At 47.2% G+C, this 24629-nt stretch overlaps 1 protein-coding gene across 2 annotated transcripts in view; it reads right to left on the bottom strand.

The window, feature by feature from the left end:
- The window catches only part of GALNT13 (polypeptide N-acetylgalactosaminyltransferase 13), a 556185-nt gene that overhangs the window by 274142 nt on the left and 257414 nt on the right, over window positions 1-24629 (bottom strand). For both annotated transcript variants that reach the window (XM_073647161.1, XM_073647160.1), the window contains exons 3-5: window positions 22468-22634; window positions 20320-20527; window positions 5801-5971 (exon numbers count right to left, since the gene is read on the bottom strand). In XM_073647161.1, coding sequence (XP_073503262.1) covers window positions 5801-5971; window positions 20320-20527; window positions 22468-22634 — 546 coding nt within the window. The remainder of the gene's footprint in view (window positions 1-5800; window positions 5972-20319; window positions 20528-22467; window positions 22635-24629) is intronic.

Consider the following 24629-nt stretch of genomic DNA (forward strand, 5'->3'; position numbering starts at 1 on the left):
AGAGGGCAAAGCAACCCCACAGCAGGAGCATGCGAAGACTTGGATCTAGCACACACAGTACATTGGCGCACCCACTTAATGACTTCCTTCTGCCATCCAGGCCACCAATAACTGCGACCCACAAGTCTCTTGGTCTCAGAAATTCCTGGATGACCTGCCAACCGAGACTCATGACACTCAACAAACAAATCTCTCCTAAAGGTCCTAGGCACAAACAACCTCCCATGGGGAGTGTTACATGGGGCATTCTCCTGAGCTTTAAGAATCTCATCCTCCAAAACGGAGTCCAAAGCAGCAATCACAACACCTTCTTGTAAAATGCTCTCCTCTTCCTCCACAACACCAACCATGGGAGAAAAGCTGCGAGACAAAGCATCAGCTTTAACATTCTTGGTACCCGGGATGTAAGTAACGGAAAAATTAAACCGCAAGAAAAAAAGTGCCCACCTAGCCTGACGGGCATTCAAGCGCTTGGCAGCATCAAGATAGATCAGATTTTTATGATCAGTGAAAACCTGAATGGGAAATTCAGCACCTTCCAAGAGGTGACGCCAGTGTTCAAATGCGAGTTTAATCGCCAGCAATTCCCGATTACCAATATCGTAATTAAGTTCAGTCTCAGAAAATTTTTTTGAAAAAAAGGCACAGGGATGTACTCCATCCTTGTTTTCCTGAGACAACACCGCACCGACCCCCACCGAAGAAGCATCAACCTCAACCAAAAACGGCTTAGTCACATCAGGCTGCATAAGGATGGGAGCAGAGGTGAACCTCTCCTTTAGAAACACAAAAGCTTCAATGGCCTCAGAAGTCCACTCAACCGCATTAGCACCTTTCCTGGTGAGATCGGTCAGCGGTTTGACAATAATAGAAAAATTTTTTATGAATTTTCTGTAATAATTGGCGAAACCCAAAAACCTCTGTATCGATTTCAAACCAATAGGCCTAGGCCATTCTTGCACAGCTTGAACTTTAACCGGGTCCATCTCAAAACCTTCACTGGAGATAATGTAGCCCAAAAAACTAATTCTCTGTACAGCGAACTCACATTTCTCCAGCTTAGCAAAAAGCGAATTGTCCATTAATAACGGTAATACCTCACGTACGCTCCGCCAATGAGACTCCAGATCAGGCGAATAAATCAGAATGTCATCCAAATACACAACCACATTTTTGCCGATTAAAGGTCTAAGGATGTCATTAATAAGATTCTGAAAAAATGCTGGAGCATTGGTAAGACCAAAAGGCATAACCAGATTCTCAAAATGACCCACAGGAGTGTTAAAAGCAGTCTTCCATTCGTCACCCTCCTTCATGCGCAACAAATTGTATGCCCCCCGGAGATCAATTTTAGAGAACCACTTGGCCCCCACTAACTGGTTAAACAAATCAGGAATCAATGGCAGTGGGTAAGGATTGCGTACAGTAATTTTATTCATCTCACGAAAGTCCAGACAAGGACGTAAACCGCCATCTTTTTTTTTTACAAAAAAAAATCCAACAGCCACAGGTGACTTGGAAGGCCTAATGTGACCGGCGGCCAAGCTTGTCTGTATGTATTCCTCCAAAGCCTTTCTCTCAGGAATAGTAAGATTAAATAAACGACTTTTAGGAAGAGTCGCTCCAGGGACAAATTCAATGGTACAATCATAGTCTCTATGGGGAGGCAAAACCTGCGATTCCTCCTCAGAAAAAACTCTCCAAAAATCCTGAATAGGAACAGGTAATTCCCCTTTATCCACAGCAGCAATACGTCCGTTACAACACTTGTCATAACACTTAGGGCTCCAGGACTTAATTTCATTGGTAGACCAATCCAGTACAGGATTGTGCAATTTTAACCAGGGTAACCCCAATATTACTGGAGAAGGCAAATTATCCAATACCACCAAATCCAAATTTTCTTGGTGAATACCATTAATAGTGAGGGGAAATTCACAGACCTTATGAGTAACACTCTTCAAGGGAGAGCCATCAACAGAAACCACAGCAATAGGGGATGACAACGTTTTAGGTTCTAATCTAAGTTTTTCCAAGAATCCCCCATCAATCACATTCAGAGTAGAACCACAATCCACAAATACCCGAAATTCAATTAATTCATCCTGAGCAGCAGTAGTGGCAGATATGAATACTCCCTTAGAATTTAAACAGGCAATACGGGCATAACTGACCATTTTTTTTTCTTTCTTCAAACGAAGCACACAGTTCTTAATAAAATGACCAGAATTTCCGCAATAGAAGCACAAGCCTTCAGAAAGCCTGCGATCTTTTTCCTGAGAGCGGGGTGTCATCGCTCCAATCTCCATCGGCTCTCCATTGTCAGCACAGACCCTCTCAAGACTCGGAGCTGACATAGCAGAGGATTTGCTCTCATTAACCCTTGCACGCAGTCTCCTGTCCACCCGTATAGCTAATTGCATTGCCTCCTGCAAGTTTCCAGGTGTGGGATAAGCAATCAGTAAATCCTTAACCCTTTCACCTAGCCCTGCAAGAAACAAGCTTTTCAAAGCTGAATCGTTCCACCCCACCTGGGCAGACCACCGACGGAAGTGAGAACAATATTTTTCCACATTACCTGATCCCTGCCTCAAACGTCTCAATTCAGACTCAGCAGATGAGACACGATCAGGATCATCATACAACAAACCCAAAGCAGAAAAAAAACTATCCACTGATCTAAAGCACGGATCACTAGGTTGGAGAGAGAAGGCCCATCCCTGAGGATCTTTGCGCAAAAGTGACATTATGAACCCTATGCGCTGTGATTCATCACCAGAGGATCCGGGTCTCAAACGAAAATACAACAAACAAGCATTTTTAAAAGAAAAAAAATCCTGTTGTTCGCCAAAAAATAAATCAGGCAGACGTACCTTTGGTTCCACAAAATGTGCTCCAGAACAGCTACTCACGTGTTGTTGGAGCTTGGCCACCTCCAGAGAGAGTCCCTGCAAGCGTTGAGCCAAATCTTGAACCGAGACCATGATGGAAAACTGGAGGTCTTTCCTTAGAGAAATTTTTTTTTTTTTCTTTTAGGGCTGGACTTACTGTTATGATCTGCTACAGGGACTAAGGAAAGACAGGAGAACTGTCCCTACAATAGAACTAAACTAGATCCCTACGATGTAACGGGGAACCTGATCCTGCGATCAGACCCGCTAAAGTCCTCGGCTAGTCTGAACGAAGACCTATAGATGTGAGGGAGGGATCCCTACAAGAACTAGGGACTGGGATAAGTTGGACACCTCCTAGCAGAAATAGTAGCAGTCAAAGACAAACACACAACAAAAAGCATAGAGGTCAGAAGACCTAGCAAAACTAACAGAGAACGGCAACAGAGCACCAAGCTAGCTCAAGAGTAGTAAATACAATGAAGTCCAGCAAGACCAGGAGGGCGGAGCCGGATTAAATAGGCAAAAATGGTCATGTGACCAGCAAACTAAAAAAAAACCTAACAGGAGAGTTCTAACAAGAACTTTTGCTATGGGGCTCCATGATTTCTATGTATGCCCCTGCTGATTTCATTGAAACTACAACACACGGCCTAATAAGTGCACATCCCTGGAATCAGGCTCTCTTGCTCTACTGTATATTATGCTGTTCTCAGATTAAATAGAAAAACACCTGCTGACAGATTCCCTTTAAATAACAAGTTTACCTGTGATTAATTTTCACACCAAAAATAACTGGAAATGCCTTCTAAGCCAATCACTGTCCAAGCCAACCATTTCCAATGTTTTGAGATAACACTAAGAAATAGTGATCAGTGTTGACATGGTGAAAGTCAGAACTAGAGCTGTGGTTGATCGGTGAGGATGAGTATTTCCTAGATGTTTTTTTAAAACCAATCTGAGCCCTATTAAAAATTATTTTGTACACCCTGAACAACCCCTTTTAAAGCGATCATGGTCAGCAGTAGTGATGAGCGAGCATGCTTGTTACTTGAGATTTACGAGCATGCTCGGGTGTTTTCCAAGTGTCTTCAGTGTGCTCGGGTGTTATGTTTTCATCACTCCGTGCTCATGCTTTGCGACTGTTTGAAAGCTTTAATACATGTGAGGAATGCCTGTTTCTTAGGCATAAAACATATCACCCGAGCACACTGAAGATACTCGGCGAGTACCCGAGCATGCTCGCCAAAAGGGTTAACAGAACATACTCGCTCATCACTAGTCAGCACCTCTCCTCACCTACTTACTAGTGATGAGTGAGTATGTTCTGTTAACCCTTTCGGCAAGCATGCTCAGGTGCTTGCCGAGTATCTTCAGCGTGCTCGAGTGTTATGTTTCAGCCACTCCGTGCTCATGATTTGCGACTGCTTGACAGCTTTAATACATGTAAGGATTGCCTAAGAAACAGGCATTCCTCACATGTATTAAAGCTGTCAAACATTCGCAAATGATGAGCGCAGCGTGACTGAAACATAACACCCGAGCACTCTGAAGATACTCGGAAAACACCCGAGCACGCTCGTAAATCTCGAGTAACGAGCATGCTCGCTCATCACTAGTGCTCATGTCTCCTATAGGCTTCATAGGCAATATTTTGGTACTGCAGTATGTAGTAGAAAAGTTCACACAATTGCAGGTTCATGTCAGCTACGGACTAAAAAGTAATGTGATGAGTAAAAATATTTTTTTTAAAAAATGTAAAACTTTGAAAACACTCCCGTTTTCTCCATTCAAAGATTAAGAAGTTAAAAAAAAATAAAAGATAAGAATATTTTCTATCTCTCTACATCTATTAAAGTCTGATCTCTGCTAATATGTTTTAACTTATATGATAAATGGCGTAAAGAAAAAAAAAATCACAATGCCAGAATTGCTGTTTTTTTTGTCTTCATACCAATAGGGATGAGCTTACCTGAGGAAGTTTGGGTTCTGGTACCCGACCCGAACGTTAATCCAAAGTTCGGTTCAAGTACCAGAACTGTACACAAACTTGAACCAGAAACCGAACCCTATTGATAACAATGGGGACCCGGACTCTCTCCCTCTCTTTTCAATCTCTCTCTTCTCCAGAACTCCGAACATTGCAACGGACTTCCTGGGAAAGTCTGTGTTCGGTGTTTAGCAACGGACAGTAACTGTCCAGTACGAATGCTCAAGTTTTATGTTCGGGGTTCGCTTATCTCTACATACTAACTCAAGAAAATGCAATAAAAACAATCAAAATGTCGTATCTATCCCAAAAATGTGACTACAGCAAAAAAAAAAAAAAACAAGCCTTGCCTAAACGGAAAAATTAAAAAAAATGTTACGGCGACACAATCCTAATTTTTGGTTCAGATTTGTTTTTTGAAAACACTAAAGCAAAAAAAAAAAAAGCAATAAAAAAATATCTACAAGTGAGATATCATGTCACCTTAGATTTTTTTTCCCCTTTTTAGAATGGTGTCATTCAAAACTACAACTCGCCCTACAAAAAAAAAACAAAAAAAAAAACAACAAGCCTTCATATAGCTATGCTGATGGAAAAATGACAAAGATACTGCTCTTGGTAGAAGAGGAGGATTAAAACGAAAGCGCAAAATGAAAAATTGGCTGCACCCTTAAGGGGTTAAATGAGCGATCTATTATTTATGGGGAGGTTATAGTATTTTCTGTAGCGCAGAACATTATTTTGCGGCGGGACGTGTGTAGACTCATTAGGACGTCGCGCGCCGTCTTTCTGCTTTTGTTGCTTTGCTTCCTTGAATGGATCGTTTACTGCTTGTTTTTTTTTTTTCTATTTGTATTGACTCCTCTGTAAATATATGTGCGCGGCCGGCCATGCGTCTAACAAAGTATCCACCATTTACCTTACTGGTAATGTTCGGTCTCCTTTCCTTCTGTCCATTTCTCTCTGGGGGACAGGATACCAGCGAAAATTCAATTTCCAATTAAATCCACCGTAAGTCATGTCTGAACCGGCCATGTACTCAAATGTGTCATCACTTATTACATCGATTATTGGACAAACCACCGTTTTCCTGGAGACGAAAATATGATACAGAACAAAACAAATCTCAACTTCCTACACATGCACATTACCGCGGGGCCCGACCAGCCGTAAGCTTGTAAATAATAGTAATTACGTACGGATTATTCATGGCTTTCAGTCATATTATCCTTTACTTTTATTTATACCATTTGTATTCATTTCTGCCCCGCTGACTGCGATAATTTAACCCATAGTAAGCCTATGCTCGCATGTGCAAGATTTGGCGTGGCAAACAAATGGAATCACCGGACTCGGAGGATGTTCATTCAGTTGTTTAATGTTGTTGAAAAAAAGCAGATCACAGACATGGCACAAAACTAAAGTCATTTCAAATGGCAACTTTAGGGCTTTAAGAAACACTAAAAGAAATCAAGATAAAAAATGTGGTACTCAGTGAGGGTAATTTTTTTCAGACCAAGCAGAGGGAAAAAATTATGGAATCACTCAATTCTGAGGAAAAATTTATGGAATCACCCTGTAAATTTTCATTTCCAAAACTGACACCTGCATCAAATTAGATCTGCTCGTTAGTCTGCATCTAAAAAGGAGTGATCACACCTTGGAGAGCTGTTGCACCAAGTGGACTGACATGAATCATGGCTCCAACAGGAGAGATGTCAATTGAAACAAAGGAGAAGATTATCAAACTCTTAAAAGAAGGTAAATCATCACGCAATGCTGCAAAAGATGTTGGTTGTTCACAGTCAGCTGTATCTAAAATCTGGACCAAATACAAACAACATGGGAAGGTTGTTAAAGGCAAACATAGACCAAGGAAGACATCAAAGCGTCAAGACTGGAAACTTAAAGCAATATGTCTCCAAAACAGGAAATGCACAAGAAAACGAATGGAACGAATGGGAGGAAACTGGAGTCAATGTCTGTGACCGAACTGTAAGAAACTGACGCGCCCAGGGGATGGGGATGACTCGGCGCCCGGGCCTTGCTGTTAGCTTTGGGGGATGTCGCGGTGTCTGGCTCCCGGGGCCGTACCCTGGGGTCACTCTTAAAAGCAAGAAGTAATGGGGGAAAAGTGTATGGGAAAGGGGAATGTTCGTGATGCCACCCGTGGTGTCTGGTGAGGATCACCAGCGCTGCTACAGTCCTCTGAGGCCGGTGATCAGGCAGCTTAGTTGGTGCGGCTCCCCACAGGTGGAGCGGGGCCTCAGGGCAGCGTAGGAGAAGGAATGCAAGGTAGAGCATTGGCGGTTGCAGCGCCGCGGAGAAAAGGAACAGACAGAGGCAGTATTTGAAGTCATCCAAGTGTTTACTCAGGGTGGTGCTTTCTCAGCTCAGAGCTTCTCTCTGCTATCACACGGCGAGCTGCGGCCGCCAGGGTGGGGTTCAGTACACTCCAGGTAGTTCAGGAGTGCTTGACAGGACCCCTGCTCTAAAATGTTCCTCTCCTGTTGTACTTCTCCCACCTTGTGTCCCCCACTGTGTCCCGTATGGGTACTGCGATGTCCTTGATGGGTAGCGTGTAGCTCCCGGACCGACTGGGTGCCCTTCTTGGTTACTAGTGGTGAGAACGTGGCTTCAGGCCGGGTGCCTCTGGATGAACTCAGATTAAGGAATACAGGTGGAGATTCCGCTCCGTCCGTATCCCCCTGGGATCCACATTAGCCTCCAGACTTTTCCGACAGACACGTGAAGTGCAAAGTCAGATAATCGGGGACCGGTACCCCCTCTTGCGGCAGGGTCTCTCTGGCAGGGCCAGAATAAGGTATGCAGGTGGCGACTATGCTACGTTCGCACCCCCTGAGCCTAACTCCTCAGCTCCCCTCCTGGGTTTTCTTGGTTGGACTCTGACCGGGGACAGAGCCGGTTATAACTCTGCCCCAATCCCCCGTCTCGAGGCCTGAGACCGGGAACCGTGGACCCTGAGACGACGGCAGCCTTGTGCTGACCTGCCGTCCAAAAGACCCACGACCCGGTTATTAAAATGGCCTCCAGTTATAGATGATTCTATTAAGTGCTAAAGTAAAGTGCTTCCTCCACCCTCACTCACTACATGGTTCCCCCTAACTTTGGTTCCCTCCAACTCCTCCATTCCGGCCCGGGGCAGCACTATGGTGCTTTTTAGGCCCCCTACAGAACTGGAGTGGTTTAGTGTTGAGTGTGTAGTTGGGGTCCTGTGTGGTGCTCCATCCTTACCTTGGAGAGGAGATACCACACCTCATTCTGAGGTGCAGTACCCCTGTGGCGACTGAACCCTCAGGGGCGCCACAAAACCGCCTAAAGGAAATGGGATTTACATACAGAAAAGCTAACCATAAGCCATCATTAACACCTAAACAGAAAAAAACAAGGTTACAATGGGCTAAGGAAAAGCAATCGTGGACTGTGGCTAACTGGATGAAAGTCATATTCAGTGATAAATCGGGAATCTGCATTGGGCAAGGTGATGATGCTGGAACTTTTGTTTGGTGCCATTCCAATGAGATTTATAATGATGACTGCATGAAGAGAACATGCAAATTTCCACAGTCATTGATGATATGGGGCTGCATGTCAGGTAAAGGCACTGGGGAGATGGCTGTCATTATATCTTCAATAAATGCCCAAGTTTACATTGATATTTTGGACAGTTTTCTTATCCCATCAATTGAAAGGATGCTTGGGGATGATGACATCATTTTTCAAGATGATAATGTGTGGCACCCCAGGGGTCTGGTTTTCCACAGTAACAGCAATGTTATGTCTGAGAGCAGGTGGCAGGTCTCTTGGTCAGGGATCCTATGCATGCCACACCTCCTGCCCAGTCCTGGGAGGGGAAGAACTTCCCCTATATAAACCTAGGGCTGAGGCAGGGTGAGTGAGTAGAGAAGAAGCAGAGAAAAGAAGCAAATATAGGAAGAAACAACAGGAGCTCTGTGGGAGCAGTGTTACAAGGAGTCAGGGGCTGGCAGCTGCAGAGCTCGCCCTGACTGAGAAGTTATCACCGGACCCGGAGTCCGAGGCTGTGGGGACTAACTCCTATCCAGCAGCAGAAACCGACCGGCAGGGGATTGCAGGTCCTCTGGCCCAGAAACCCGAAGGCCCCGAGTCACCGGCCATACGGGTGAGCACCACACGGTACACTCAGGGACGTGGGCTACTTATACCCGCCTCTAGCAAGGTAGCCAGAAGAGTATCGTTAGTTTGGGAGGCCTACAACTCCGCCTGGCCAGGGGAGATCCCATCTGCTCAAGGACTGACCAGGCCCCAATCGCTAGCCAGTACTCCGGGAGGGTCTATCTTTGTCACCAGTAAAGACCCTGAACTACACAGTACCGTCTCCGAGTGGTTCCTGCTACCCCCATCATCCACGTCGGCTGCCCTGAGGCCATACCCCTCCCGTTGGGGGTTATACTATCACGCTGCACAATCCTACCACCGGCCTCAGCGGTCTGCCCTGCAGCAGCAGCTCCTTAGCTGTACTCAACGGGTGGCGTAATCATCCAACATCTACTGCTAATACAGCGCCACTTAGTCTGACTCCCTGGGCACGGACCGGATCACCGCCACGAGACTACAACCCTCAACAGATCCGGCTCCGGGTAAGCTCCCGCGTGCGCAACGCAGCGCGACACAGGCCCAGGGGCGCGTCAACTTTTGGCGTAGTCGGCAGGATCTCGTGCCCGCAACCACCGGGTACTGCGTGCCTGAAAAAGACTGTGAAAACTTACCCGTCGTGAAGATTCCCGCCATCCGGCGCCATCTTCCGCTTTCTTCCCGCCATCGGTGGAGTTTTCCCGCCATCCGGCGCCATCTTCGGCCTTCTTCCCGCCATCCGTGGAGTTTTCCCGCCATTGGACGCCATCTTGAGGACGCCGCGCGGGAAGAAGAGGGGCGTGGACTCCAAAAACGCGCGAGAACTGAAGCCCCGCCTCACGTCCGGACGTTGCGTAAGGTCCTGGAAGGAGCCCAGCAGACGCCGACGTCACAGGAGCGCGACGGAAGGTCCTCAACCCTGACGATCCACTGCGGAGCCGCGGCCTACGGAAGAGGATCATCGCAAGGTAGGCCACGGTCCACTAGGGGGGAGAAGGATGTTGGATACGGAGGAGAGCTTCACCGCTCCAACCCCCGCCAGCGCCACCGCTGTTGCGGTCATGCCTTTCACCATGCCCTATATCCCGGGGGCAGCCTGGCTACCCCAGTACTCAGGGGAGTCACATACCCTGCAGGACTTTAGAGAAAAACTGGATAGCCTCTTCCAGGTGTACCCCCTCACAGAGGAGCAAAAAGTAAGCATCCTGGTGGCCCAATTAACCGGGGCAGCCCAAAGGGAGGTAAAGTCCTGGCCACCTGGGGGGAGGACTGTCGCAGGGATACTAACCCGGCTGAGGGACACCTTTGATACCCGCACCTCAGCCGAGATCAAGCTTAGATTCTACGGGTGCAAACAGCGGGCACATAAGAGTATAAGGGACTATGCCCTGAACCTACAAGAGGCCCTGAGAGCCATTAAGCAGACCGACCCTGACGGCGTGGGAGACGAGGACAGGCTGTTAACTGAACAATTTATAGAGGGTTTATATTGCAATGCCCACCGAACCCAGTTGCGGGCAATGGCCTTACAGGACCCTCATCTGGGATTTGCACAGTTCAAGGACAGAGCCATCCGGGTGCTCCGAGAACCGGCACCAGGTGGCGTTGTGACCCACAGACGCCCCACTACCACCTACCACCAGGAGGCGGCGCCCTTGTCGGCAGGGCCTGTGGGAGCTGATGTGCAGGCTTTGAACAATGACTCGGCTCCAGACCTGCACCATCAGGTCCAAGAGCTAGCTAAAAGCGTTGCTGCGCTAACCCGAACTGTGCAGTCTTTACAGGTTTCCACTCCAGGGAAGATCCAGCTGGCATCCGGACCGGAGGACATCCCGTGGCGTCGACCAAGGAGGACCCCACCGGCCAGAGGAAGACCCAGCGACCGATACAACGAGGACGGACGACCCATCTGCCGCCGCTGTAATCAACCCGGACATATGGCAAGGTACTGTCCTTTAAACTGGCACAACCTAGGGTAGAGGGCCAACCCCTAGGAAAAAGATCATCAGGCCCATCAAACTGGCGCGACAAATATGTGGGAGGACGTCCAGTCTTGCCTGTGGTACTGGATGGCATTCCTATGAGTGCCCTACTGGACACCGGGTCACAGGTCACCACCATCCCGTACGTGCTCTTCAAGCAGTACTGGAATGACTCGGATATTACCCGCTACCCTGACGACGACTTGAGTATCATCGCCAGCAATGGTCAGCCCGTGCCACAGATCGGATTTAAAGAGGTGACCATTAAAATTGGTAGAGTTGAACTGGCAGCACAGGGACTGATCATTGTAGACATTGACAAACACGAGAGTCACCCAAAGATAACTCTAGGAACTAATGTAATTGAAAATTGTCTTGCAGAGGTGATTTTCCTTTTACAGCAGGTTGCCAAGAACGCCAGCTCCGGCGAGCAGCGAGTGCTCCAAAAAGAGATCCGGGCACTGATGCGACAGCAACAGGTGGAACTCTCCGGCGGTGAGATTGGTAGCGTGAGAATGTGTGACCCTTTCCCTATTGCCATGCCCCCAAAAAGTGAAATGATGATTTGGTGCCGGGCAGCTATTGGTCTGAGAGGTAGAGATTACCAGGCAATGGTAGAACCAGTTTACTCAGACAGTAGGCCCACCATCTTGACAGCACGGGGGGTGGTTAATGTACGCCATGGGAGGGTGCCCGTTCGCATAATCAATATCGGGAAGAGGGAAGTGTACCTGCCCCGGTATGCCACGCTAGCCAAATTATATACCATTAACCAAAATGCTATACAATCTGTGGAACCCTTGCCTCCATCTCACCCGGAGGAAGGTAACGGCTCTAAGAAAACAATGGAGGACTGGTGTCAGCAACTACATTTGGGTACTGACTCCACTCCCTCACATCAGAAACAGGGAGTCTATCGGGTGGTTCAAGAGTACGAGAGAGTGTTTAGTAAACACCCGTTAGACTTCGGGCGAGTCAAGGGGGTAGAACACCACATCCCCACGGGAGACCATCCTCCCATAAAAGAGAGGTATCGACCCGTACCCCCTGCACACTACCAACACGCCAAGGGGATGCTTAGAGACATGAAGGAGGCTGGGGTGATCAGGGATAGCTGTAGCCCCTGGGCAGCTCCACTAGTCTTAGTCAAAAAGAAAGACAACACCATGAGGATGTGTGTAGATTACCGGAAAATCAACCGTATCACACACAAGGATGCGTACCCCTTACCAAGGATAGAGGAGTCTTTGGCTGCTTTAAGATCTGCTAACTTCTTCTCTACCTTGGATCTCACTAGTGGGTACTGGCAGGTTCCTGTAGCAGAGGCGGACCGGGAGAAGACCGCATTCACCACCCCGATGGGACTTAGCGAGTTTACCTGCATGCCGTTCGGACTCTGCAACGCACCAGGAACCTTCCAACGATTAATGGAGTGCTGTCTGGGTCATAGAAACTTCGAGACGGTCCTGTTGTACCTGGACGATGTCATCGTATATTCTAAGACTCATGAGGACCACCTGAAACACCTGGCGGAAGTGTTCGAAGCTCTGGCAAGCTACGGCCTAAAGGTGAAACCCTCCAAGTGTCACCTCCTGAAACCAAAGGTGCAGTACCTGGGACACGTGGTGAGCGCTGACGGAGTGGCTCCCGACCCTGATAAGATCACCGCAATTAAGGAATGGCCAAGTCCCTCCAGTGTAAAGGAAGTGCGGCAGTTCCTCGGGTTGGTAGGCTACTACCGCAGGTTCATCCCCGGTTTCACCAAAAAGGCAGCTCCTATGCAGGACCTCCTGATAGGCCAGTCCCGGAAGGCCAAGAACCAGAAGCCGCCCTTCAGATGGGAGAAGTTGGAAGAGGAGTCCTTCCGCCAGCTGAAGATGGCCCTCACGGGGGATGAAATCCTGGCGTACCCGGATTACAGCCAGCCCTTTATCCTCTACACCGACGCAAGTAACATCGGGCTAGGAGCCGTGCTGTCCCAGATCCAGCAGGGGAAAGAACGAGTAATCGCTTACGCCAGCCGAAAACTGCGACCCACCGAGAGAAACCCTGAGAATTACAGCTCATTTAAGCTAGAGTTCCTGGCAGTGGTGTGGGCAGTCACCGAACGCTTTAAGCACTACCTCGCTTCTTCCCGGTTCGTCGTGTACACGGATAACAACCCGTTGACACACCTGGACACAGCAAGACTCGGTGCCCTAGAGCAGAGATGGATGGCCCGTCTGTCCAACTACGAGTTCACAATCAAATACCGGGCAGGACGCTCCAATACCAACGCGGACGCCCTGTCCAGGATGCCAAACCTACCGGACGTAGGAGAAGATCCAGAGGGACTGGAAGAAGTCGAACTCCCTGCGTTCCACCGGCATGGGACTATCTAGTATTCCCACCGGGTAAGGAGTAAGCAAGCTGCTACGTTTAACCCCTTGCCTCACTACAACTGGGAGGAAACGCAAGACAGTGACCCTGCCGTCCGACTGGTGAAGGAGATGCTGACTCGGCCAGAGGCTCGCCTTGACCCAGACGCTCCGGAGGAAGCCAAGCAACTGTGGGCTGAGAAGAGTCGACTGTTCCTTTATAAGGGGAAGTTGTGCCGCAGAATGGTTAACTCCCGGACGCATGAACTAATCTGGCAAGTAGTGGTGCCACGAAGAGACGCAGCCATGGTGATGGAGGCATACCACGACGGGGCTGGACACTTCGGATGGAAGAAGCTGGAGTTCCTGCTGCGCGAGCGGTTCCACTGGGTAGGCATGAGGGGAACCATCGAGAGGTGGTGCAGAGACTGTGGCCCGTGCAACCTAAGAAGGAAGGACCGTGCCAGCCAGAAGACTCCCCTGCAGTCCATCGTCACCCGGCAGCCGTTGGAACTGGTAGCCTTGGATCATGTAAAACTGACCCCAAGCAGAAGTGGCTACGTCTACGCACTAACCATCGTGGATCACTACTCCCGGTTCTTGGTTGTCGTCCCCGTCAAGGACTTAACAGCTCGAACAGCAGCGAGAGCCTTCCAGCAGCATTTCTGCCGTCCACACGGGTACCCGGACCAAGTGTTGACAGACCAGGGACCTGCCTTTGAAGCGGAGGTCTTCCAAGAGTTCTGCACTCTGTATGGCTGCCGGAAGATAAGGACGACACCCTATCATCCGCAAACTAATGGACTTTGTGAGAAAATGAACCAGGTGGTAATGGATCTTCTGAAAACGTTGCCCCTGGAAGAACGCAGTCTGTGGCCTGAGAAGCTGCCCGATCTGGTGGACCTATACAACCACATCCCGGTAGGTTCCACCAACTGTACCCCGGCTTACCTAATGAGGGCGAGACCTGGTAAGTTACCTGTTGACCTGGAAATGGGAGTCCTGACACCTGAGGACACTTCACCAGAAGCAGACTGGGACACAGAGAGGCAGCAGCAGTACCGGAGAGTACAGGAGAGTGTGGAGCGAAGTCTCTGTCAGGCTAGGGAAAGACAAGAGAAAACTTACAACCAGCATGCTCCCGCTGTTCCCCTGGTACCCGGAGAGCAGGTCTTGAAGAGAAAAAGACGGCTCCACAAGTTGGACGACCAGTGGGAGAAGGACCCGTACACCGTACTGCCCTCAAGCCACGACAACCCAAAGGTCTGTACCATCAGTAAAGACGGAGGGGAAACCACAACCATTGTATCCCGGGATCACCTGAAGAAGTGTCCCGAACAGCTACGGAACCCTGAAGAGGAACAAGAAGACCCTCGACCCGTAGAGGAAAGGGAAGACATGGTTAATACTGTGCTCGGAGACTTCCCTCGGTCTTGGACTCAAGTCAATGGTGCAGTTGTGGTACCCGTACTCACCTTCCTCCAACCAGCATCCCAAGCACCTACGGAGCAACAGGTAGAGCTGGAAGAACAGCCGGTCCTGGAGGCAGAAGACCCCACACCAGCAGACCAGGAGGATCAACCCTCTGCTTGCAGTGAGCCTGCCATATCCCTAGTGAGCCAAAGGGCCCGTAGACCGCTGCCCAGTTTACCCTTAACAGCTCCTACACCCTGTAGTTCAGGGCCAGACAGTCAGCTCCGTAGGTCCACTAGGGCCACTAGGGGCCAGTTACCCGCACGTTGGAGGATTTGAAGTGTATAAATTGTTTTATTTGTGGTTACCTGTTTATTGTTGCTTGTGTATAATTATGTGTTTCTAGTTATTTTTAGGAGTCCTTGGTGGATTTACCGGGAATCCTTTGTACATAGTTGGAGCGTAACCCAGGACGGACTAAAGACTGTTAAGGACTCGGGGCAGGACAGACCCCTACCTGGTTACGTCTCCCTGTTTTGGTGAAATGGACACCTTGCTTTCTTCAAAGACTGCACCCGGTTACGGACATGCCGTGACCACCTTTATGTGTTTCCTTATTGTTATTGTTATATCTTGTTATGTTTTTCTAAAATATGTTTAGTCCCGGAGTACTAAATTTCACTAGGGGGGAATGTGGCACCCCAGGGGTCTGGTTTTCCACAGTAACAGCAATGTTATGTCTGAGAGCAGGTGGGAGGTCTCTTGGTCAGGGATCCTATGCATGCCACACCTCCTGCCCAGTCCTGGGAGGGGAAGAACTTCCCCTATATAAACCTAGGGCTGAGGCAGGGTGAGTGAGTAGAGAAGAAGCAGAGAAAAGAAGCAAATATAGGAAGAAACAACAGGAGCTCTGTGGGAGCAGTGTTACAAGGAGTCAGGGGCTGGCAGCTGCAGAGCTCGCCCTGACTGAGAAGTTATCACCGGACCCGGAGTCCGAGGCTGTGGGGACTAACTCCTATCCAGCAGCAGAAACCGACCGGCAGGGGATTGCAGGTCCTCTGGCCCAGAAACCCGAAGGCCCCGAGTCACCGGCCATACGGGTGAGCACCACACGGTACACTCAGGGACGTGGGCTACTTATACCCGCCTCTAGCAAGGTAGCCAGAAGAGTATCGTTAGTTTGGGAGGCCTACAACTCCGCCTGGCCAGGGGAGATCCCATCTGCTCAAGGACTGACCAGGCCCCAATCGCTAGCCAGTACTCCGGGAGGGTCTATCTTTGTCACCAGTAAAGACCCTGAACTACACAGTACCGTCTCCGAGTGGTTCCTGCTACCCCCATCATCCACGTCGGCTGCCCTGAGGCCATACCCCTCCCGTTGGGGGTTATACTATCACGCTGCACAATCCTACCACCGGCCTCAGCGGTCTGCCCTGCAGCAGCAGCTCCTTAGCTGTACTCAACGGGTGGCGTAGTCATCCAACATCTACTGCTAATACAGCGCCACTTAGTCTGACTCCCTGGGCACGGACCGGATCACCGCCACGAGACTACAACCCTCAACAGATCCGGCTCCGGGTAAGCTCCCGCGTGCGCAACGCAGCGCGACACAGGCCCAGGGGCGCGTCAAATGCATCCTGCCATAGAGCAAAAACTGTGAAAACATTCCTTGAAAGAAGACACATAAGGTCAATGTCATGGCCTGCAAATAGTCCGGATCTCAATCCAATTGAAAATCTTTGGTGGAAGTTCAAGAAAATGGTCCATGACAAAGCTCCAACCTGCAAAGCTGATCTGGCAGCAGCAATCAGAGAAAGTTGGAGCCAGATTGATGAAGAATACTGTTTGACACTCATTAAGTCCATGCCTCAGAGACTGCAAGCTGTTATTAAAGCCAGAGGTGGTGCAACAAAATACTAGTGATGTATTGGAGTGTTCTTTTGGGTGTTTGTTTTTCATGATTCCATATTTATTTCCTCAGAATTGAGTGATTCCATAATTTTTTCCCTCTGCTTGGTCTGAAAAAAATTACCCTTACTGAGTACCACATTTTTAATCTTGATTTCTTTTAGTGTTTCTTAAAGCCCTAAAGTTGCCATTTGAAATTACTTTAGTTTTGTGCCATGTCTGTGATCTGCTTTTTTTCAACCACATTAAACAACTGAATGAACATCCTCCGAGCCCGGTGATTCCATAATTTTTGCCAGGGGTTGTACGCCGCACCCTTAAAGGTTTCCCCCCAATGGTGCAACATTAAGTTCATGGGCACCAATGCAAAATTTCCAACAGGGTGCCTGCAACCACAATAGTTATGACCCCATTTTTAGGAAATCACTAAACAATTCTTAATATGGATTTAAAAAAAAAAAACTTTAATGGAATAATTTTGGATTATTTCCAAGATCTCTGCTCTTGGTGATTGAATAGGAACCCTCTATATCCACCCAGGTTGAAATCCCGCATTGGTCATGCCTTGGTTGTGCATTTGTAATCTTCACATGAGCAGGATGGGGATTTTTTGGTAATCTTCTGGAAGTAAAAAAATATGTCTATTCACTAACAGCCAGCAGACAGCTTAAAAAGTAAAAAAGAAAAAAAAAACTTGATAAGCTTCAGTGCTGCTTATATATAATCATTTGGATAGGGTCACACCACTGTATTTTCTCTCATCAGAGAAAATCAGTCCGATTATGCTAATCACACTCTGATCAGAGTTTGATCCGATTTTCTTGAGAAGATGAGAAGATGAGAAAAAAGATGAGAAGATGAGAAAAAAATGTCTCCATCATCTTCATTCTGTCAGTCCATGAACATCGCACCGCACTAAGATGTAATCAGAGTGTAGTCTGATGCTTTCCATGGACTCATTGACTTGCATGGCCGAATATGATCTGCATATCGAATGCAAATCGTGCATACTGCGATTTATTCCTCGGACAGACTCGGATATGTGCACGATTTATTCCTCGGACATGTGCACGATTTATTCTTCGGACGTGTGCACGATTTATTCCTCGGACATGTGCACGATTTATTCCTCGGACATGTGCACGATTTATTCCTCGGACATGTGCACGATTTATTCCTCGGACATGTGCACGATTTATTCCTCGGACATGTGCACGATTTATTGCTTGGACATGTGCACGATTTATTCCTCGGACATGTGCACGATTTATTCCTCGGACATGTGCACGATTCATTCCTCGGACATGTGCACTATTTATTCCTCAGACATGTGCACTATTCACTCCTTGGACATGTGCACTATTTATTCCTCGGACATGTGCACGATTCATTCTTCGGACATGTGCACTATTCATTCCTCGGACATGTGCACTATTCATTCCTCGGACATGTGCACTATTCATTCCTCGGACATGTGCACGATTTATTCCTCGGACATGTGCACGATTTATTCTTCGGACATGTGCACGATTTATTCCTCGGACATGTGCACGATTTATTCCTCGGACATGTGCACGATTTATTCCTCGGACATGTGCACGATTTATTCCTCGGACATGTGCACGATTTATTCCTCGGACATGTGCACGATTTATTGCTTGGACATGTGCACGATTTATTCCTCGGACATGTGCACGATTTATTCCTCGGACATGTGCACGATTCATTCCTCGGACATGTGCACTATTTATTCCTCGGACATGTGCACTATTCACTCCTTGGACATGTGCACTATTTATTCCTCGGACATGTGCACGATTCATTCTTCGGACATGTGCACTATTCATTCCTCGGACATGTGCACTATTTATTCCTCGGACATACGCACTAGTTATTCCTTGGACATGTGCACGATTCATTCCTCGGACATGTGCACTATTCATTCCTCGGACATGTGCACTATTCATTCCTCGGACATGTGCAAGATTTATTGCCCGGACAGACTCGGACATGTGCACGATTTATTGCTTGGACATGTGCACGATTTATTGCTCGGACATGTGCATGATTTATTGCTCGGATATGTGCGCAGCCCCATAGAAAAACATTGGTCCGAGTGCGATCCGATGTTTTGTCGGATCGCATTCGGACCGAAAATACGGTCGTTTGCTTGAGCCCTTAGGAGGGGAGCAATCATAAACAGTCCTGTGTCACAATTGTTGCAAAAAAATAAAAATCTCAAAAATTTGTGCCTTTTTGGGAAGTAAAGGCACTTGTGACACTGGGGATTTACCATATTTATACCAGAAACTGGAAAAATTTAAAACGGAAGGCTGAATATTAAATTTGAGAATCCCCCATCTTCTCCTTATGGGTTACTACTGATGGAGCAGATTTTATTGATGCGTTCTGGATCATAGTTTGGGGCGCGCTGTGGGCAGTGGATTTACCACTAATCCTTTGATTTACTGACCAGGATGCTACATGGATATGTCACATTATTCCTATATTTATGTATAATTTTTCTTCAATATTTTTTACAATATGAAATTATACCGTTCAGATAAGCGGCTTTCCAAGAAATTGACTATATTGTATCGGTTTCATGGAAATCAGCTGGGAAGCTTCACTAAAGCAAGGACAGATATGAATGAATACATTGTACAGAGCTGTGGGACGAGTCAATGTCATTAACATAAAACATGGTGATAAATGTTTTTCACTGGAGAGAATGATATGACTTTCTGTGACATCTGTATTGTAATGTATAATTTGTGTAAATTATTTGTCTTTGCCAGTAAAGTGTATTTAAATGGATGTTTCAGAGGTAATTCTGATGTATCGCCATTGACAGAGTCACATATAAAAACGAAGACGTTTTTCACGGATGCGTTCTATCTGTGTTTTTTTCGTACCTACGATAGTCAGACCGAGTGGTACACACAAAATCACGGGTACATGTCCGATTTTGATCTGTGTCTTGGATCAATACTGCCAATGCAAGTCTATGGGTCCGTGAAAAAAAAAATTGGACAAGGCACAAATGTTTACGTAAATTGTATGAGAAATATGGCTTGATACTATCAAGATAATGGTGGAGAAGATCCTGGTGGACCTATCTAGGCTTGTGCAAGATCAATCTTCCTACAGAGAGTTCATCCGTCAAGTCGCCATGGCTGAAACATTTCTGCAATTGCTTTTATTGTAACCGTTTGTCTTCTGCAGCTTGAATGTTTTACAATACACTGCAAGCTTCTCCATTCTGTTCAGTCTCAATTCCAACAGCTCCCCGTCATTTTAAGTCTCCCTCTGATCACTTTCCTCTTCTTAATTTCCTCATCTTGACTCAAATCTCATTGAATCAAATAAAAATAAATCAGATTTGAGTTCAGAAGTGGAGAGAGCGTATAAAGATTGATCTGACAGCTGTCAGAATTTAGACTGAAAGTAATCAAGCAGCTTGCTATATATCATAATGCATGCAAACTGCAGAAGATAAGTAGTCATAACCTTTTAATAACAAAATAAACTATTGCAAAAATGTTTCATACTGCATAATAGATAAACTGAAAAATAATGTATACAGGTGTATAGTTAGAAAGGAGTGTAGGATTGAATAGATAAAGTCAAAATATCATACAGACCTGTCTTCTTTTATTCTCGCTAATAGAGGCTCCAACCATCCAACTGTGCATTCACAATGAGCATCGAGGAAAGTTATCACTTGACCCCTTGAAATATTCGCTCCTCTAAGCCGGGCCCGTATCAGTCCCGACCTCTGTTCCATCCGTAAAATTTTGACAGGAACTTCCAACTGTTTGACATAATTTTCCAATGGATTCTTCAGAAAATCTTTGGGAATAAAAAGAAAAAAGTAAATAAAAATTAGGAAAATAAAGTATGGCAACATGTTTCATGTCACAAGCTGTCACGGGTGTATCAGGTTTGACAGACAGTCGTTCTGGATCTGGCTGTAGAAGGTTGCTGCGCTTGGCTCTTCAGACACTTTCTTGATCCTTTCATCTCTGTAATGTAGTGGTATCCTTCTCTTGCTAGGACACAGCAGTGATTTCCACCTTCTGCTGCTAATTGACACACCCTTGCTTGATATATAAAACCCTCAGTGTCTCCAGAGAGTCGCCGGTGATAGAACTATTTTCTTCTGCTCAGGCGTGGAGTACTAGCAGTTGGCTAGTTTCTTCTTGGAATTTCTTGGTGGATTATTGTCGTCTTCTCTCTGGTGTCTTCTCAAGCTAAGTGTTTTCCCTTGTCTGTTTTCCTTGTTTATCTTTAGTTGCAGTGGGGGCTGACTAGTGCTCATCCCTTCCCCTCCCTACCTAGGGCCTAGCTCTAGGGACAGTTAGGGGTTAGGTATCCTGCTCGGCGATAGGTGCGGAACTTTTTAGGGATGGTAGGGGAGTCAGGGTTTTGTAAAATCTGCCTAGAGGTCTCCACTCTCCCTTTCCCTAGTTGTTGGGCTTCCCCCCTTTTCCCATCGTTGTACACTTGGTCCTCCCCTCACCTAGCGTGACTTAGCTTTACACAAGCACTTTTTGTAGAGACTGGTGAATCCCAATTTATTTTTTTCCATGGAAACCTTACAATTAACCTTAAAAGGAATCTGTCACCACATTTGAGCCATCTGACCTATTAATTTGGGCATACAGGTTATAGACTGCTGAAAAAGTCCTACCTGTATGCCTCAAATCAGATGTCTTGTTGGGAAAAAATCATTTTTTATCACTTTATGGAAACTACCTCTTCCAGATTATGGGGCAAATAACACTGCCTCCTCGCTTAATTATCCTATCTTTCTCCTCCCACATCGTCACTGTGTCCCTGTAACGTCAGGTGCGTGGCTGAAAATCCTGTGCCTGCGCATTCCGACTGCTGTTACTCCTCTTCACTGTTCTGTCCTCTCTGGGCAGGGGCTTCACTTGTTCTGCGCAGGCGCCGGAGAGTCGCTGTAACGTCCAATCCCAGTGTTCTCTGGCGCACAGAAAAAGTGCGCTCCTGACTTCATTCCTCCCGCCCAGCATAGTAAGCATGTCATTTCACCTTTTCTGCTCACCGGAGAACACTGGGACCAGAAATTACAGTGACTCTCCGGCGCCTGCGCAGAAAAAGAGTGAAGCCACTGCTCATAGAAGGGTGGAACTGTGAAGAGGAGCAACGGCAGTCGCGAGGGATTTTGCGCGCAACTGACGTCACAGGGACGATGTGGGAGGAGAAAGATAGGAAAATGAAGCGAGGAGAGGCAGTGTTATCTTCTGAGCAGCATACACCCCATAGCCTGCAAGAGGTAATTTCCATAAAGCAAGAACAGCTGATTTTTCCACAACAAGGCATCATCCATGAGGCAAACGGGTAGGACTTTTTTCAGTAGTCTATCAACTGTATGCCCATATTAATAGGTTAGATCACTCAAATGTGGTGACAGATTCCCCTTAGGCACACAAGTAGTCAATGGCTCATTCTCATAATGGATGTCACTTCAGTGACCTAGTGGTTTGTCTTCAGTCATGTAGGGGATTCTGGGGGGTGTAAGAAGTTGTGTTCTGTTTTGATATTTGCACCAATATGAAGAATTCACACTTTATTTCACGTAGAGACGATCCAGTTGCGTTACTACCCACGATCATCTTTAACTTCACGTAACTTATGGCCTTTAAACAAAAGAAACTCCATCCAAATACAAGACTAAATGGCGATCCGTGAATATTGATGATTCTTCTTCACACCACTGAGTGATAAATTAGGCTAAAGAAAAGCAATAAGATTACAGCCAGTACCTCGTTCACTTGCATCGTCAACCAAAATGATTTCTGATAACAGATGGTGCGGCGATCGGTTGATGACGCTGTGGACGGTGCGTAGCAGAGTGCTCCAGGCCTCATTGTGGAATACTATTACTATGCTGGTGTTGGGAAGTTCATCGGGATAAACTTTAGTCTTACATCTGCAAAAAAACAAACGAACATATTAACACATACACAAATGGCATAATACAGATCTTTAGAGGGAGTCTGTCATCCCCAAAATGGCAATTAAGCTGTCTAAACATTTATATAGGGCACTAAGCCCCTATTTAAATCTACTAGGCAAGTATAGCTTAATGTAATATTTAATCAAAAATGTACTTTTATTGGATATTCAAATGAGGACTCTTCGGTGCACCCTTGACTTGGCCCATGCCTGGGTGCACACCTAAATGTTCAAAACAAATATTTATTGATACAACAATATCCCAATATAAAAAACAATTAAAGCCAGAGTATCCATATCGACATCTAAAGGGGACCTGATGAAGCAGGGTGACCTGCGATACGCGTGGAGGATATTTCCAACGACATCTCCAGCTGGCACTGCTTTCTGGGTCATGGATCTTATACCTTTAGGTCTGATATCCTTTATTTCTTTACTTTCCCATTTTGCCATATTGCCCTTCACTTAATTTTTTTTACAATATAATTACAATTTGCACTTTATTCTATCATACTGCGACCTTAGTATTTGACGCGCCCCCTGTGGCCGTGGAGTACTCGGCACCGGGCTGGTTGGTTCTTTTGGGATAGTCACGGTGGCGTGACCCAGTCCGTGGCGGTGAATAACAAAGGGGAATAAAGTTTTGGGGATAAAGTTTTGTGACGCCACCCGTGGTAAAAGTGGCCGCCGCTGCTGTTCAGATCCAATGGAGCCGTTGGTGGCAGCAGAGATAGTTCAGCTCTCCACGAGCAGAGCTGGGCCCTAGGTCAGTTAAAGAGGTAGCTTTGTTGTTGGTGTAGTGCAAGGCAGGTGACGCAGCAATTAAGTCAAGGACACAGCGGGGTGCAGTCTTCCAAGTTTTTACTCACAGTTCTTATGATGTTCCCAGTTACAACTGCCAGCAGGTTATAACACCCCACCGAGTCCTGTGTCCTCCGGGGAAGTGATCCAGCCAACTCTCAGATAACTTGGGTGCACTTGATCGGGACCCCCATCTTGTGTACCTTTCCCGGGTCGTCTCGCTGCGCTGGCTCTCGCCCTCCTTTCCTGTACCTCACACACAGTGTCCTGAGCCAGTGGCCATGGGCCTTGTCGGGCGACGTCCTCTCTGTCCCCTTGGTCCTATATGGCCACCTTTTCAGCGAATGTGTGTGATTTTGGCTACGGCACTTAGAGATACCGCAGTCTCCGGTTTGTTAGCTGAGTGTTGCAGTCCTCCACTAGTCTGGGACCGGTCCCCTACTGCGACCTGATCCCTTCTCCCGACTACGGTTGGCCTGAGTTCGGGCGCACAGGTGGACTCCGCACTTCCCGTGCCCCTAGGATCCCTTCTCTGTCTCTGGAGCCCTTCTCTGACTCCCTCGCTTCTCCCGTTCTCTCTCCTACTGGGCCCCTCTGACTGGGCCCTGTCTCTGTCTGGACCCTACTCCTCAACGGTCCTCACTCACTGGGCTCTTCTAGATGTTTCTACCTGTTTTTTTTATACTGTCTGTCATGTGACCCACGTCACTAACTGTCACTCTACGTGGTCCCCTCTACCTTCAGTCCTTCCTTGTGTGCTCCCCTAAACTACTTCCTCCACCCACCTCCTCTACCTAGTTCCCTCCTCCAGACAGGGACAGGGACTGTGCTCTCCCTCAGGAGAAATCTCGCCCTTCCCTACTGGAGTCATGTAGTGTTTGATGTGGATGTGTGGGTCCCGGGTAGTGCTCCCTCCATACCGAGAGTGGTACCACACCTCAGAGCTGAGATGCAGTATCTCTGTGGCGACTGGACCCCCAGGGGCGCCACATATACATGGTTATATGGCTCTAAGGATTTATATAACATATATTACTATTATCACACGGTCTAGTAAATGTGGCGTATTCATCCATGTTATTATATGGCATCCATGATCATTCTAAATTTAGTAGGGTCTTGTTCCCCTGTTTGTATCCAATTGTATTAGTTTTACCTGTACATGCTT

The sequence above is a fragment of the Phyllobates terribilis genome, unplaced genomic scaffold, assembly GCF_046119375.1.
Source record: "Phyllobates terribilis strain yellow unplaced genomic scaffold, ASM4611937v1 Scaffold_9__5_contigs__length_417890890, whole genome shotgun sequence".
NCBI lineage: Eukaryota > Metazoa > Chordata > Amphibia > Anura > Dendrobatidae > Phyllobates > Phyllobates terribilis.